Source organism: Poecilia formosa, unplaced genomic scaffold (assembly GCF_000485575.1).
Source record: "Poecilia formosa unplaced genomic scaffold, Poecilia_formosa-5.1.2 Scaffold29, whole genome shotgun sequence".
Taxonomy (NCBI): Eukaryota; Metazoa; Chordata; class Actinopteri; order Cyprinodontiformes; family Poeciliidae; genus Poecilia; species Poecilia formosa.
Genome location: NW_006799968.1, coordinates 3376709 through 3392949, shown reverse-complemented (window position 1 = coordinate 3392949; position 16241 = coordinate 3376709). Strand labels below are relative to the sequence as shown.

Genomic DNA, 16241 nt, shown 5'->3' with positions numbered 1-16241 from the left:
ATTTTTAATCTTTAATTTATTTTTCAGTCAAAATTGAGGCGGAACTCAAGACAAACACTTCTGTTTCCGACCGGAGTCGTTTCAATGTACGTCCTGTTTTTCTGCAGAGCTCTTCAGTAAAACAAAGTTTGGCAGAACAGATCGTTTGTGTCCAGCGTGGTGGGCCTGTGCCCGTTCTTATTTTTCTGACTTGGTAAGAAAAACACTAAACTCCGAAGATTAACGTAACATTACTTAAATTTTTGTTGTTTTCCTTTTTTGCTCGTCGTCCATCCCATAGCTTGCATGTAATTTTGTGTTCAAACAAAGCAACATGCAATAATAATGAGACAGAAATTCACAGCCTGAGTTTATGTTATTGTTGGTTCTTCATATACAAGTTGTAATTGTGCAAATAATATTAGTGTTACTTGCCTCAAATGCTTTGTTTATTGCAGGATTTTTTTTAATTTATATTGAACAAATACTTATGATCAATAAACATACAGTAGAGAAAACAGGGACATTACATATAGAAGAAGAGAAAAGAGAATTTCAAGTAGAAATGTTAATGTTAACCTCCATTATATACAAATAAGTCAGGGTAAATAAAAAAAATGTTTAAAAATGCAAGTAATTATTCTTCTGCAAACACTTTAGATATATATTGTAATAATATAAATAGGCCTTGTTCACAAGCATCAACCATTTTAAAAATAAATACAAAATTAAGGAATTAACAAAAAAATTCCTCTTTCTTCTGTGTTACTATTACCACCACTAGTAGATTATTATTGTTATTTTACTGTTAATATCATTATTTCTTATATTTTTTTATTATTTATTTGCAGCTATATGACACAGATTATGAAAAAGTGGTAAGCTTATTATTTTGTTCCTGGTTCTGTATGCACATGTTTTCTCTTGTCCTACTGGTTACTTGTTTTTAAAAACCAGTGTGAAATAAAATAAACGGATGAAATGTTTCTCCTTCTCACTGTGTCTCTTCAGGGATGTCTCAGGCCAGTCTGCATGGAAAGTGGACCATCTCCAGCAGTGACGACGACGATGAAGTTCTTCCTCCTTCAGGAACCGCAACACCAAAGTCCCGTCGACCAGCCGAGTCCAGTCGCGTCTCTAGCGGGTCTCCCTCTCCGGTACCAGAACCAGCTCCCCCGGAGGTGAAAGCAGAACCGGACAGCCCCCCTGTGTTCGCTCTCGCTGTTGGTTCTGAGGCCAGACAGTCGGCAGTGAGGAACCCAGTCAAGTTCGAAACCAGCCCGTCGCTGAGCGGGAAGCGGAAGAAAGAGCCCTCGGACGGCTCCGGCTGGGCTCTCTCAGACAGTGATGATGAAGATGACGCAGAAGGGAAAAGGAGCAGCCAGAGTAAGCTGCCGAACCGGGAGGCGCCAAACGGCGAGGCAAAAAAGCCGAAGGTGGAGAGCGAGCGTCCGCCAAGTCCCCACGGCCGACTCTACTACAAAGACGAGCCGGACGACTTCTTTGAGACGTCCTTTCCCTGCCTTAATGACACCTACAGATTCTACCTGAACAAAGTCACAGGGCTGGACAGGAAGTTCAATAGCGGAGCGCTGCACATCAGAGGTGAGGCTGCTGAGAGCAAATCTGACAGGAAGGAGTCCACTCATCGTTCCTCTAGCTGCATCATAGTGTGGCTGCTGGTTGGACTGAAACAGAGTTAGAAAAGTAAAACTTATAACCTTGTTTCTATTCTGTTCCTTCCGTCAAACTTTTTCTCTCCAGTTTCAGTCGCATCTCTGAGCGATACGGGTGAAAATCTTATCATGATATCGGCGTTTCATATCAGTCGATATCGATAATTATTGATTTGTTTTTTTTTATGTTTGAAATATCTGAAATACTACCAAACCGGTGGCGCGACTTTTCCGTTTTATTAGTTGAGTAAAGAGCATATGGATTAAGCAGGATTAACTAAGTTTATACTTCTGCCTACCTCTTTTTCAAACAAATATAAACTTTATATTAAGCTATTTTAATTGTGAATGTGAATACGTTTGAAACTAAACGAATAAACCAAACTACATAATGTAGAAAACCATGTAATGTTTTCCATCTACTTTTATGTGCTGTTTTCTGTTGGCCAGTCACATAAAATCACAAAAAAATAATCTGGTCGTAACATGGGCAAACTTTAAGGATCTGAATATTTCTCCAACATATACAGTCCCTCATTTATCTAACAAATATAACATCTTTTCTGCAGACATCCTGTCCCCATTATTCGGGACCCTGAAAGAGTCTGTGCAGGTGAGTAACTTATTTCTTTATGATGAAATTTAACCTCTTTTTTTTTTTAATAAAAATTTGGTTTACTTAATTCACCAAAGCTTCTTCTTTTAATAAATTTCCGGGCTTTAACATGCCTCTGCTCTTGTCTTTTGTAGTTTAACTACTGTTTCGATATTCCCTGGATGGTGAAGCAGTTCCCATCAGAGTTCAGGTAACTTCCACTTCTTAGTCTCATCAACATATTCATGTTTTATTCTTTTGTTAGAGCGTTTCATAAAGCCCACATTCTGCTTAGGATAGGATTAATGAGCAAATACAAACTCTTGGTTGAAAATTTTTTTTTTTTTTTGGCAAAAAAAGTGACATGATATGTGCAGCTGTGATTTTACGGCTCTGTCTTGGTTTTCAGACATTGTCCGGTTCTGATTGTCCATGGAGACAAGCGGGAGGCCAAGGCACGGCTCCTCCAACAGGGTCAGCCTTTCCCACACGTTCGTTTCTGCCAGGTACGAACCCCGCAGCGACGCCGCAGCCGTAGAGACAGATTTCTGAGTAACGTGAAAACTGTTCATGTTTCAGGCTAAACTGGACATTGCTTTTGGAACTCACCACACGTAAGAATCTCTCTCTTCCTGCATGGGTTTTGTTTTTTATAGATCCAGTCCAATTCTCTCTAAACTTTTTTTGCAAACTTGGCCCAAAAACAGAGTTGAAGACCAATTTAAAAAAAAATTAAAATAGGACATTTTGTTTTATTATTTTTTTGTGTGTGTTATTTTTACCCACTCCACCATAAACTTAGCTCAGTTAAATACAAAAATACTCTACTAATTCTATAGGGAATTAAAAGTTTCAGTTTCTTGGTCATGACTGTGAGCAGAATTTATCTCCTGCTGTGGCTTGTGCTGTAAAATGGGGCAGCAGATTCAACACATGGAAAAAAATTATAATTTACAGCATTTTCAGCAACAAGTTAAGGAATATGGGTCACTTTTCAGATGTTTTTTTTCTCAAAATCCTGGGATGTTTGTGGTTATACTTGCTGTAAAATTAAAGGCAAAATAACCAGGTTAAAAAAGGAGGCATGCTAGGTGTTTCACCCACGATATGAGAGAATTTTAATCTTATGTGTGAATATCTCGCCCTGAAAAATGAAATGAAAATTTTTCCATCTGTATCAACTCCCTCAGCTGTCGGAGCAAATCATTGCCGTTGCTGTTTGGACTCCACTGGTCTGGTGTTGGTTGAGATTTGAAACGAAACTTTTGTAAACTTCCATGTTTTTATCGTGCAGGAAGATGATGCTTCTGTGGTATGAGGAAGGCTTCAGAGTCATCATCCTCACCTCCAACCTCATCAGAGCGGACTGGTATCAGAAGACGCAAGGGTAGGTGTTTCAGGGAAGAAAAGATCTGGGTTAACATTTATTAAATTTGCTGCTAAATCTGTTTTTTGTTTTTTTGGGGGGGCCTTAGGATGTGGATGAGTCCTCTGTTTCCACGGTTACCAGAGGGGAGCAGCGAGAGTTCAGGGGAGTCGCCCACCTTCTTCAAGCGGGACCTGCTGGAGTACCTGGCGTCGTACCGCACCCCAGAACTGGACGAGTGGATCCAGCGGATCAAAGAGCACGACCTGTCAGAGACCAGGTGAAGCCGAGCGGAGGGATGAAGGTTCTGATCCACAGCTGGGCTTTTACTGTAAGACGATGCTGCGGTCGAAGGCAGGGCAGAAACGTTTCTCTCTCGTTCTGTTTTCAGAGTTTATTTGGTTGCCTCAACGCCCGGGAGATACGTCGGCGCAGACATGGAGCGCTGGGGCCACCTGAGGCTCAGGAAGGTGGAGATTGTCCTCCCTTTCTTCTGCTACATCCCTCTAACCTCCTCTCACACCCCACACTACTGTGATTTACTGTATCTTTTTTTAGCTGTTTACTCCCACATTTTTTCACCCAACGACTCTCTGGTTTCCTCTGTGCTTCTCCCCCCCCCCCCATTAGCTGCTGTATGATCACACAAATCCAATTCCGGACGAGGAACGGTGGCCTGTGATTGGCCAGTTCTCCAGCATCGGCTCCATGGGGATGGATAAGACCAAATGGCTGGCGGGGGAATTTCAGCGCACACTGACCACACTCGGAAAATCCTCCTTCCGATCAGACCCTGCCATTCATTTGGTTCGTTCCAGAAGTGTTAACTCTTCTGTTTAATGTTAAAAAGACTCTTCTTTTTTTTTTTTAAGTTTATCTGATCCTTCATGCATGAAGGTCAGCTTTAAATTTTTTTGAGGAATAATTCAATGTGATGCCACTTTGCAGCTCTATCCGTCAGTGGAAGATGTGAGGACGAGTTTGGAAGGTTACCCAGGTGAGTCCTTTCCTGTGAAATGTTGAAACATTGATGTGATGCTTAAATGGAGTTGAGATTCATTCTTAAAAAGAAATGTGCATTTTGTGTAAAATGAGAAAATAAAATGCATGAATGTTCAGCTCCCACTTTGAAGTTCTGGATATTTTTCATTTTATTTCCTTCCATGGTACAGATTAATGTCAGATTTCTTGATTAGTCATAAATTATGTCACTACAGTAAGCTTGTTCCAATAAGCAATGACTCAGTTAGTTGCACGATAAATTCAAATGAGTTCAATAATTTCCATTTTTCATGATTAATATTTTTGAAAGACAGTTTTGTTTATGGAGAAGTCATGAATATATTGTTTTTGGTTGCTGTGCTTTATTTTGGATATTCAATATATCTTCCAGCTCCAGCATTAAGAATAATAAAGTTTATTGGTCTTTAATAACTTGCATTGTTATTATGCCTTTATCAATATTTTACTTGAAAGTGGTCTCAAAGCAACAATACTATTGTTGGTCGCCATAATTAAAAGGGCGGTAGTATAAAATAGTATTGTTTCAGTGTCTATGTTTGACGTGGGTTTCTGACGGATGGATCCTCCTGTTTTGTGTCCAGCTGGAGGCTCTCTTCCTTACAGCATCCAGACGGCTCAGAAACAGATCTGGCTCCATTCGTACTTCCAGTAAGTCGACTTCTCCTGGCAGCTCATGGCTGTCAGTCATTTCTGATAAACTAATATGGATTTCACTCATTTTAGATTTTTATTCTCCGTTTTTGGTGATCACAACAACAATCTCACGTCAGACTAAGGGTGTTTTCACACCTGATAAGGCCAGTAGACTCGGTTCGATTGGGAACCAAAATGACGACATTTGACACAGTTGGGGTGTGAAAGCGAACCGGAGCAGCTGAAAATGTAACAAACAATTTAAACTAATTGAAAAACTTGCTCACCTCCTCGCCTGTGGTGGCGCTGCACCAAGAACGACAGAAGGAAACGAAACGACACAAAAACCTCAAAAGCAGACCAGCGCATCTTCCTTCACAAAATGTAAACAGAAATGGAGAAGCATCAGGTTTTACCGGTTGTACGATTTCTCTTTGGTAAAAGACCATGAGTCATTTCTTCTTGTTACTTAAGACTCATGCATTTGTTTTGGCTCCATTTACCCAGAATGCTTTGCTCTACCGTCCACTTCCTGCTTTTGGAGTGCTCTCTGGTCTGCTTCGTGTCCACATATACATTTAAACCGCGCCAGAGTTCACTTCAACCGAACCGAAAACAGAGTTTGTTTGCGCATTCACACCTCCCTAAATGAACCGGACCTTCTAGACAAACAAACTACATTTCAGTTAAAGTTCAAGTAAATAAACAAATGAAACAAAATATTCTTTTTGTGTTTTAAAAAGCTCAGATTTCTGGTAGCAAGCTGTGCACCTTTCTTTTCTCTGATTCCAACATTGAAATCTTATAATTCCGTGTGTGTGTTTTTCTGTAGCCGCTGGAAGGCGAGGAGGACGGGGAGGACTCACGCCATGCCACACATCAAGACGTACATGAGGGTTTCGCCGGATTCCACTCAGCTCGCCTGGTTCCTCGTCACCAGGTGCGTGTGCAGATCTGCAGGCTCACGCCGTTGCTGCTGCTCGTTTTCATTACCTCTGATCAGAAACGCATGGATCCACGTTTTGCATCAATCTGTCCCCTCTTGTGTGACCATGTGGACGTATGCTGCAGTGCCAACCTGTCCAAGGCGGCATGGGGAGCCCTGGAGAAGAACAACACCCAGATAATGGTGCGCTCCTATGAGCTGGGGGTCCTCTATGTCCCGTCAGCCTTTGTAAGTGGGACAAACCAAACAAATGAATGAAGAACATCTTTAATCCACCATGATAACCCTGCTGTGCAAATGGTAAATAGAGTGCAGAAAAGCTACGTGTTACACGGAGTTAACTCCAGGTTGTGTTTTTACAGAGCCTGAAGACATTCCCCATCGATACCAATCCATTTCCTGCCTCCTCCTCCTCTACGTTTGGATTCCCGGTGCCCTTTGACCTCCCGCCTACCAGCTACTCACCAACAGGTACAGATATTTGCTCTGGCTGTATTAACTCATTTTTTGTAACTGCATGCGTAAAAGTGTTTTGAACAGACATACTGTCTCTTATTCTAACATTAGTGGGTTTTGATATCAGTCATATTTCACTCAGGGTGGCAGAGTCAGTGGGGCGCAAGAATGGTAAAAATAAAAAATAAAAAATCATGTGGTCCCTGAAGGAGTTTTCTGTTGCTTTTTTCCATATCCAGTCAGCTGGAGTGGGCGCCCCCATGTGGTGAACAAACCTTATGTCAAAGGTCTGATTTGAAATGCATGATTTAGTTCTACATTAATGGACTACTTCTATTTAAAGAGTCTGGGCTGAATTTGACCTTTTATTGGTTAAGTTAAATTTATCAAAACACAATTTAAGATTTGTGAATCATTTAATTTTATAAACATGTATTGTAGGGGTGCAGCAATATATCAGCCCCAATTTCCTTCATTTTTTGAGATGGCGATTGGCTGATACTTGTGTGAGAAACCGATCTTATTCACTGATCGTATCTACATGTGCAAAGGTCTGAAAATCATTCACTGTTCATTTTTTGCTCTGCCATGAGAGAGAGCTCACCTACTGGTCCGCCCACCAGGTGACATCTGCATATCCGTGGTTAACAATAGTCACTCCACTGTTGTCAAAGTAACCACTTTTCAGATAAAACAATCTGTATTTTTTTTTTTTTAAAGATCGGTGATCGGAGAGAAAACTGCAATCAGTGCACCCCTAAAGCAGCGATTTATTCATGAAAACACACAAAAACATTTTTGAGTGGTTTCTTTAGATAAACTTTAAACTAGTCAAACACAGTCCAAACTCTGTAGTCATTACAATTGTTTTCAAACTCTCTGTTAAATTTATATGCATACACCTGAGAGGAGATGTCTAATAAAAGCAGGAATTGCTGCGCTCTTTAGTTTTCTCACTGGAGTGAATGTTATCTCCATTGCCATTCTAGACAGCAGCATACAATTAAACTAGTATGTGAGAATATTAAAAACAATCTAAGACAAACAGTGTAACTTGGGATCATTTTTGGTTTTATAAGTCAAAGTTGTTGTTTCACAACATGACAGATGTTCTCATCTGTTTTTCCCTCTGTTCTCCACAGACCAGCCATGGATCTGGAACATCCCATACAGCCAGGAACCGGACACTCACGGCAACGTCTGGGTCCCCTCTTAGAAACTGCTAGCCGACTCTGCAGCCATTAGTGAAATTAAGCTATTTTTATACTGTACTGTAGACAATTTTCAATAAATAAATTACACTGCTCTCACTGCCTAGTTATGTTGTTAAATGTTGTGATGAGGTTTATGTTTGAAAGGATGTAAGTAATGATTTTATATCAATTTAATATTGTATTTCATTACTTAAATAAAAATAAGGGAATCCAGTTCATGTGAAGCTGAATCCAAGTGAATTTCATTGTACGAATGTTCATGTTTTTGCTTCTGAAGGTTTTATGTTACATAAAGCATTGTTTTCTATTTGTAGAAGCCACACCTCATGCATTCTTCGGGTTTTATGATAATTTCTTTTGACCATGTAATGTTCCCTGAAATTAATGCTGTTCTTCTTAGTTGTTGTTTTCCGGCCTTTTTAGTGCCATTCTGGAGTTAAAAACAGCTGCCACAACAGAAGACGCAGAGGAGTTCAGCTCCCTTTTTCACGAGAGTCCCAGTCAAAACGGGTAACCACCCAGTTAAGGAGACGGTAATGAAACGCAGACAGATCATCTGACTTTATTGCAATAATTAGAATGCCAGACAAACTGGGCAATGGAGTTGGCAGATGGTTCTGTCGGTGAGGTTTCACGCTCTACATCCATTGTATCCTTTCCTGCAGCGAGTCGATTTTAAATGTGCTAGGTTCCTTTAAAAACAAACGATTAACAAATCTGTGCTGAATTACTTTCAAATTACACAATTTCCTGTGTAGTTACTCTTTTTGTCATTAAGTTGATTTTGAAGGAAGAGTATTGAGATCTTTTGTACGGCCATGTTACCACACACAAAAAAAAAACGTATTCAGTTTTTGTATGTCTTACAAAAAAGACATACACTACATTGTCACAATACATACACTATTTTGTGTGACACAGTATAGTGTTTTGCAATATACTGCAACACACTATATTGCAGTCAGTGCTTCTAATATCATTGATGCAGTAGATTGTTATTTTTGAAGTGTGATGTATTGATACTTGCTTCATGCCAAAAATATATCAGCTGGATGGATTTGATGTAAGGGCAATTAAATAATTTATTAATTTGCAAATGGTGGGACATTGAATAAAAAGATAATTAGAGAAGACACAGACAGATCATCTTACTTTATTGCAATAAAGTATGTCTGTCAAGACATAACTGAGATATTAATTGTAATATCTCAGTTATGTGTTTTCCAAATACTATGCAGGTGTAGCTTTACTGAAGTTAACTAAGTGATAACTTGGTGAAATATATTTACTTTGCATACTTTACTTCTTGAGGGGAAAAAAACAGGAGATATCTATACTGAATATCAAAAAATATATATATATATATATTTTGTGGTACTGATCACCTTGCCCATAATACACTACCCGTCTTGTACAGTAAACCCTTTGAACTACCACTCCCGTCGGCCCTCGCGTCACAGTGTCAATATGGCGTCTGTCTGCCGGACAAAAGGCGAATCTGTCTGACGGCGGATTGAAACCCAATTAGAAGCAGGGGGGAGACATTTTGGGAAAACTGTGACAGTCCCCGAGTCTCTGCGCTCCGAGGCGGCAGATATATGATCAAACTAACATCTGTGGAGGCTCTCGGACTGGAATAAGGTGAGTGTTTCAGCTCTAACAACTGCTGTCTTCAAACGCTCCAGCTGCGGCTGCTAGCCCCGATGTATTTCCCCTTTTTTTTCTCTCTCCCAGTAAGGTGATAACTGCAAACTCCTTAAAAATCCCCAGAGCCGCGGGGTTTTCCTCGGCTGGTTAGTTTCACGCCTCCTATACGGTTTCAGCTGAATAAATCGGGACATTTTGACTTATTATCGGTATATATACAGTTTGTCGGTAGCCTAACGCAAAGTCAACTTTTTCTAACCATTGGTAAATGCTAATTACATCGTTCAGACGCGTGTTTTATGCGTAATTAAACAAAAATATATGCGCGAGGACATTTTTTTTTTTTTTTTTTGAGCAGACGTTTATGGTTAAGCAAGACTTACGGAGTGTAACCCAGTGTACTTTTACGTAATTGGTCATGAAATTGATCATAATAAACCCCGCAACTTCTAGAGACACCCACAGTGTAACCTCTGGCCACTTTAAGCAGCGGTTGGTGTTTTTCTTGATGCGGTTTCAGCTGCGAGTCCGGTCGTAAAGACGATCTTTGCTTCCACATGTGTGCAGCAGAACACGCTCCCCATGCCACGTCTGGGTAAGAAGCCTGGACGGCCAGTTCACTGGGTTCAGCCCCTGCTGTACAGTTATTGTTTAACAAGTTTATGCTCTTCTTTTGGTGGAGAGATCGAGTTCAGCGGGCATCGAGTTATTTTTGGAGAAAAGCACACAGGATCCAAATGTCCCACAGAGTCTCCGGGAAACTCTGGAAGATGAAGATTTAAATGTTTTCCAGGGCTTATTAAGGATGGTAAAATATAGTATGGGATGGTAAATATTTGTTTTCTATCCCGTTTGTTTAAAAGTTCTATTTTATCCATCGTTCCACGCAATGGTGAGCATTTCATATCATGATGAGAATTTCGATTTATCGTTGTCTAGATATATCGAAATTAACGATGTCTAAAAAAACACCCCAAAACTGACAGTATTATCAGAAATGTTGTTTATTATTTTATCCACTGTCTGTTTTAAAGGAGCATAAATAAATATCAATATATTTAAAAATGTGATTAAAAGTAGTCACGTGCAATTTAAATCACACTTCTTTCACTTAGTGGATTTCTGAAGAAACCTATTCAAAAAAAATAATTGTGGCGCTATTGCAGTCACAGCCATATAGCTGTCTAAAAAATTAATATTTTTTTAATGATAATTTTTATTCTTACAATAATATCACAAAATATTGTGATAAAATTCTAAGTCCCTATTGCCCACCCCAATTCCACCCATCATCTATTTATCCACCCACTTATGTTAAAATGGACTAAAAAGGAAAGCACGCTGGTAAATTGAGTCTGGAAAAGTACTTACTTTTGAGAGGAAAAGTGTGTAGAAAGCCTGAGGTCGGAATAGTGTGAAAGATTTGTGTGTGTGTGTGTGTGTGTGTGTAGGACTGAGGACTTATCAGACAGTGCTACAAAGTTATTTATTTTATTTTTATTTTAGTCTTGATTATTGTGTAATCCTCAGACAGAGGTCAACCTCATTAACTCGAATCACGACTAAAGCTTCGTCTCCCGAGCATCTTGCTTGTCGTTTTGAAATGCAGAGTTTTGAGCCGCTGGGTCAAAATATTCTGGCAGTGCGTGCACTTTCATGTAATCCCCACGCTGCTTTGGAGACACTTTATAAGAAGCTACCAGCGTCTTGTCAGCATTATAGGATTGACCCCGTCGTTCTCCGCACGCTTTGGCATCTGAGCCTCCCAGTCGGTTTCAGGCCGTCGTCTTGAGGAGTTTCTGAGGCTCGGACTAGTGCAGCCTGGAAACATCTGCACAAAGGAAGATGACTAAACATGTTCCTCACACTCTCTCTCAATGTCAGATCTACATCGGTCAAGCCACAAAGCCACACGTGGTTTTTGAAAAATCAATCTCAGATGAGCTGTAAATACGGTAGAATAAACCAGAGAAAAGAGATTATAATTAGAAAATATCAGCTTTCCAGTGTTGCAGAATTTTTCAAAATTATTTGTACTCCTTTAACTTGTCAACCACAACTTGTCAACCACAATGTGTTTTATTTGAGTCCTTTGCCATAGACAAACACAAAGTAGTGCATATTTGTGAAGGATAAGAAAAGGAATACATTATTTTATTTTATTTTTACATGTTAAAGTCTGTAAAGTGTGGCATGCATTTTCATCTGTTTAATCATGCAGAATAATAATCTGTAAAACCACCTTTTCCAGATTAGGTTGAATATGAATTTTCATGTCTTGTCAGATTCACACTTGGATTTAAGTTTGGACTTTGACATGACCATGTCTAATGCATGTATATAATTTGATCTAAACCACTCCATTGTAACTTTGTATGTTCCGACTCGCTGTCCTAGTTAAAGTTTAACATTCTCCCTGCAGTCTGAACTCTTTTTCACCCCGACACAGGATTCTCCTGTCTTTAGCTCTGTTAGCTCCTCTTTTCATCAACTTTTACTAGCATCCCCACAGCATAATGCTGCCACCACCTTGTTACTCCATGGCACTGTTTCATGATAGTTTTTACATGTTGGTTAAGACAATCTGTTTCCACCGTGTTTCTTATATGTCTTATGGCAAACTGTGAACTGTACTTATTTCAGTAATGGTTTCCTTCTTATCACTCTTACATAACGGCCATATTGGTTTGTTTTGTAAAATGAAATAATAAAAAAAAAAAGTTTGAAAATAACATTTTTCCATCCACCTCACAGTTATGCACTGTGAGGTGGATTGTGTCAGTCTGGCACATAAAAACCCAATAAAATCTGTAAAAGTTTGTCCATTGTACTGAGACACAATGCGAAGAGGTTCTAAGGTCTCAGTTCTTTTGCACGGCGTTGCAGCTGCTATTTTTAGTGCATATCTGTTGAGCCGTATCACCTTTTAAATCAGACCTGGAAGTAATTTAATGCAGATTGACAACGCGCATATTCCCTCATAAATAATTTACCAACACAAGCCCATTTTGCTGTAATTCTGCAGCTCTCTGTTATTTGTTTCAGTCTGATTTGATATACCATGAGTCATCCTCTGCAGCAGGAAGAGAAACTATGTAGCTTGGCTGCCAGAGATGTAAAATTTTCTTGGCATTTTTCCTAAGACATACACACACGCACACGCACTCACACACACACCCTGTATCTCCATTTCTTTTTATATGCGTCGATCTGCCTGCTGACTTTAATTTTCTTCTGTTGCCTGTTTCTTGTCTCTCTCTTTGCTCCAGAAAGAAACGCATTAAGACGGATGCGTTATCTCTTATTTCTGTTTATCTTACTCGGCTCCCTCCCCCTCCTGCCCCACCTCTAGCACAGACTGGCTTTGTTGTTATTATCAGGGCAGCTTTTCTTTTTTTCCCCCCCAGTTTAATTCAGTGACTGTATGCTTTAAGAGTCGAGGCACAACAAAAATACAACCAATGATTAGAATTTACATTTTTCAGGCTGAAGCTGCATCGAACTCGGGGTTCATTTTGCTTTTGAAATCATGGAACACAACACAGTAAGCACATACAGAACTGGGGCCATTTGCATAACGTTATATGATTACTGGGGTTGAAAACGTCTGCTCAGATAAAAGCCTGATTGAATCTGGAGGAATGCACTTCATATCTGGATAGCAGCTGCAGAGCGCTGTTCAAGAGGCTGCTCTGTGTGTGTGTGTGTGTGTTTTAGTTTGTAATGCTGCAGTTAAGAAGCTGACATGTAAATTTAAAGCAGTCATTCTTTGGTTTGTTTTATTAATGCTCAGTCTTCACTCCTCAAATCGTTATTGAGATTGTTTTTAATCGTTACATGCTGTATATTATGTTTCAGTCAGGTCGAACAGAGGGAGTGGACTATACTTTAAAGTTTTACTAAAGATTGACTTTGGCTGTTCCATTGTAAGTCATGAATAGATCTAAGCCGGTCCACTACAGCTGTGGCTGTATGTTTAGGGTTGGTAGATGTAAACCCTTGGCTGAGTCTTGCGGGCTGGTTTTCAACCATTTAACATATTTCCTTCCAGTATTGTCCTGTGTTTTGTTCCATCAATTTTTTTACATAAACTCTGACCATCTACTTTGTCCCAGCTTGACAGAAGTATCCCCATATCATAGTGGGGATCATTTCTTCTCCTCTGACCCAATAAGGGAATACCTTGATATGTACCTACTTGTATGTTGTTAGTTGAAGCTTTTCAGCTTAGAATAATACATCTTTAGTCTCCTGGGTTTATTTGGATTTAATGGTTGACTGGTATAAACCAACACACCGACATACCTGGTGTTAGGCTTGTAGATTTAACTGATTGCTCCAAATTGCCTAAGAAGTTAGATGTTGTCTCAACATTATGCTGCTGGAGGTGGCCATGAGAAGATGGGGAGCACTGATCAGCTTCGACTTGTTTTACTATAATATGGAGGCGGATCTTAATTCTTTTTTTTTCCTTTTACCTCGGGGTGCACCATTTGATCTGTCGGCCAGTCGATCGACCCCGATTTTCATACTTTTGGATGATCAGCGATCGGCGGATGCTTGAATGTGAGACCGGTTTTATTCACCGATCTTATGTACATTTAAATGGCTACAAAGCTGCTGCATTTAGCTACTTTTGTTTTGCACTACAAGAAAACCTAAAACTTAGGAAACTATATTAATGGCTTAAGCTATTTTGTAAAAGCTTGTGAGTTTGTGAAAGCAAAATACTTCTGTGCATTTTATTTTTGGTAAGAGACCCTAAAAAGGTCTGTAGTTAATTTATTGAGCAAGTTTTCTTTTTCAAGGAATTTATTTTATTTATTTATTTTTTTCCAGTTTAGCTAATTAGTAGTTTGGACAGAAATACTCTAAACGTTTCATGTACATTTGAGAGCATTGCCTCATGCACAATGCGCAGTTAAAATAAGTTTTTATTGTTTCATGGCACATTGAAAGTCTATATTGACTTGGGATGCACCAATGGGCAACCGTGGCTCTGTGGGTAGAGTAGTCATATGGCAATCAGAAGGTTGTAGGTTCAATTCCAGCTTCCTCCCACCAAATGTCAATGTGCGTATCGGTGTATAAATATGTGTGCGAATGGATGAATGTGACTCTAGCGTAAAGGGCTTTGAGTGGTCAAAATGACTAGAAAAGTGCTATACAAGTTCAGTCATTAACCAATATGAAAATTTGAGCCAGTATCGATATCCAATAATACTAATTTTATGACCCATAACCAATATATATATATTTATCTATATCGCATATATTTCCTCACCGCTTTGACACCTTTTGATAAAAAACAACTCAAAGTAACAGACAGCAACAAGATGGAAATAAACATGGGTTGTTGATATCGGCAGTTTTTTTTTTCCAACATATCGGCTGATACCGATATGTTGAAATTACTCATATAGGCAGATACTGATGTTACTAGCAATATATCCCTAATTGTGACCTTATAGCATATGACAGGTTGTTAAAAAAATATCTGAATTGGTCGGTCAAGCTTTTTAAACGTTGGTGATTGGACAGAATACTGCAAATGGTGCGCTCCAACTTTGAACTCTTTCTAATCTTTATGTTTTCCAGGATGTTCCAGCAGAGTGAGGAGCCTCGCTTCACCATCGAACAGATCGATCTCCTCCAGAGGCTCCGACGGACCGGCATTACTCAGGTGGAGGTCCTCCACGCCCTTGACACTCTTGATCACCTGGACCGACAGAATGGCCACAAGCAGGCCCGCAAAGCTTCCTACCTGCCGCCCTCGTCTTCCTTGTCTTCCTCCAACTCTGTCTCTGCCTCTTCGTCCACCACTTCCGCCTCCACTCAGACGGTTTTTCCGGACAACCGACTCTCCCTGTCACCTGGCAACAACTTGGACACCGCCTCCCCACCTCTGCCGGTGCCGACAGCCTTGCCGGTTGTTGTCCAGAATGGACTTGGCGCCGTCGCCAATGGGAAGCTTTCTCCGCCGCGGTTTCCTCTGGCGGTGGTCGGAGGCAGCGTGACTGCACCGGGCTTTGGGTTTGAGGCCAGTGAGGAAGACTTGGACCTGGATGATAAAGTGGAGTTCTTGATGAGGTAAGATGTGACCGGACTTAGGAGAAGACGAACTGATATCAAAAAAGAGCCAGATCAAAAGAAAACCAAATGTAGTCGTCTACATGGTATTGTTCTAAGAAGGACCAAATCCAAAAGTTTTTGATAAAAATAAAGTTTAAAAATGCAGTCTGAAAGAGATGAACAGTTCTAAAAGTATAGAACTGTTCATATTAGTTTTTTGGTTGTTAATTCGTTTTTTTGGTTTTTTTTTGATTTTTTGTTTTTTGAGGTTTTCTTTTTTGGAAATTTTGGTTTTTTTTTCCCCCACTAATTTACTCCTTGAGTTTCCATAATTCAGACGGCCATCTTGTTTGTCAGATTCTATTTATTTGTTGGACTTTGAATTCAGGTCAACTTTTCAGACATTTTTACTTGTATAATTGTGTCCTTAATCTGCTAATATCATATAACTAATAATTAAACAAAAATATCCAGAGCCTAACCCTGGTACTCCGTCGTAGCATTGCTTTCTGATACTTACAGAAAGCAGTGATTGAAATAAAATCCACTTCTTGAATTTTTATTTATTTTTATATATATGTATAAAGAAAGAGAGAGAGAGAGAGAGAGAGAGAGAGAGAGAGAGAGAGAGAGA

The 16241-nt window shown here is 39.7% G+C and overlaps 2 protein-coding genes across 5 annotated transcripts in view; both read left to right on the top strand.

The window, feature by feature from the left end:
- The first annotated feature begins 63 nt into the window (after positions 1–63).
- tdp1 (tyrosyl-DNA phosphodiesterase 1) lies at positions 64–8197 on the top strand. Of its 2 annotated transcripts, XM_007549082.2 has the most exons (17): positions 64–193; positions 831–857; positions 991–1584; positions 2225–2268; positions 2406–2461; positions 2660–2756; positions 2830–2864; positions 3545–3637; positions 3726–3896; positions 4008–4086; positions 4247–4423; positions 4565–4613; positions 5221–5287; positions 6105–6212; positions 6344–6446; positions 6581–6689; positions 7817–8197. In XM_007549082.2, exons 3-17 carry the CDS (start codon positions 993–995, stop codon positions 7888–7890), a joined length of 1854 nt encoding a protein of 617 aa, XP_007549144.1. In that variant the 5' UTR covers positions 64–193; positions 831–857; positions 991–992; the 3' UTR covers positions 7891–8197. The 2 variants fall into 2 exon arrangements, with proteins under 2 accessions (XP_007549144.1, XP_007549143.1); XM_007549081.2 differs by lacking the exon at positions 831–857.
- Positions 8198–9358: 1161 nt separating this feature from the next.
- LOC103136010 (homeobox-containing protein 1-like) overlaps positions 9359–16241 on the top strand; it is an 18516-nt gene continuing 11633 nt past the window's right edge. For all 3 annotated transcript variants that reach the window (XM_007549080.2, XM_007549079.2, XM_007549077.2), the window contains exons 1-2: positions 9359–9529; positions 15134–15625. In XM_007549080.2, coding sequence (XP_007549142.1) covers positions 15135–15625 — 491 coding nt within the window. In that variant the 5' untranslated portion in view covers positions 9359–9529; position 15134. The remainder of the gene's footprint in view (positions 9530–15133; positions 15626–16241) is intronic.

Excerpts from the sequence above, each read along its gene's own strand:
- tdp1 (XM_007549081.2), top strand. The coding sequence starts at position 993 with ATGTCTCAGGCCAGTCTGCATGGAAAGTGGACCATCTCCAGCAGTGAC. Across the intron at positions 2,462-2,659 it reads CAGTTCCCATCAGAGTTCAG|ACATTGTCCGGTTCTGATTG; the intron begins GTAACTTCCACT and ends CTTGGTTTTCAG. Across the intron at positions 6,213-6,343 it reads GCCTGGTTCCTCGTCACCAG|TGCCAACCTGTCCAAGGCGG; the intron begins GTGCGTGTGCAG and ends CGTATGCTGCAG.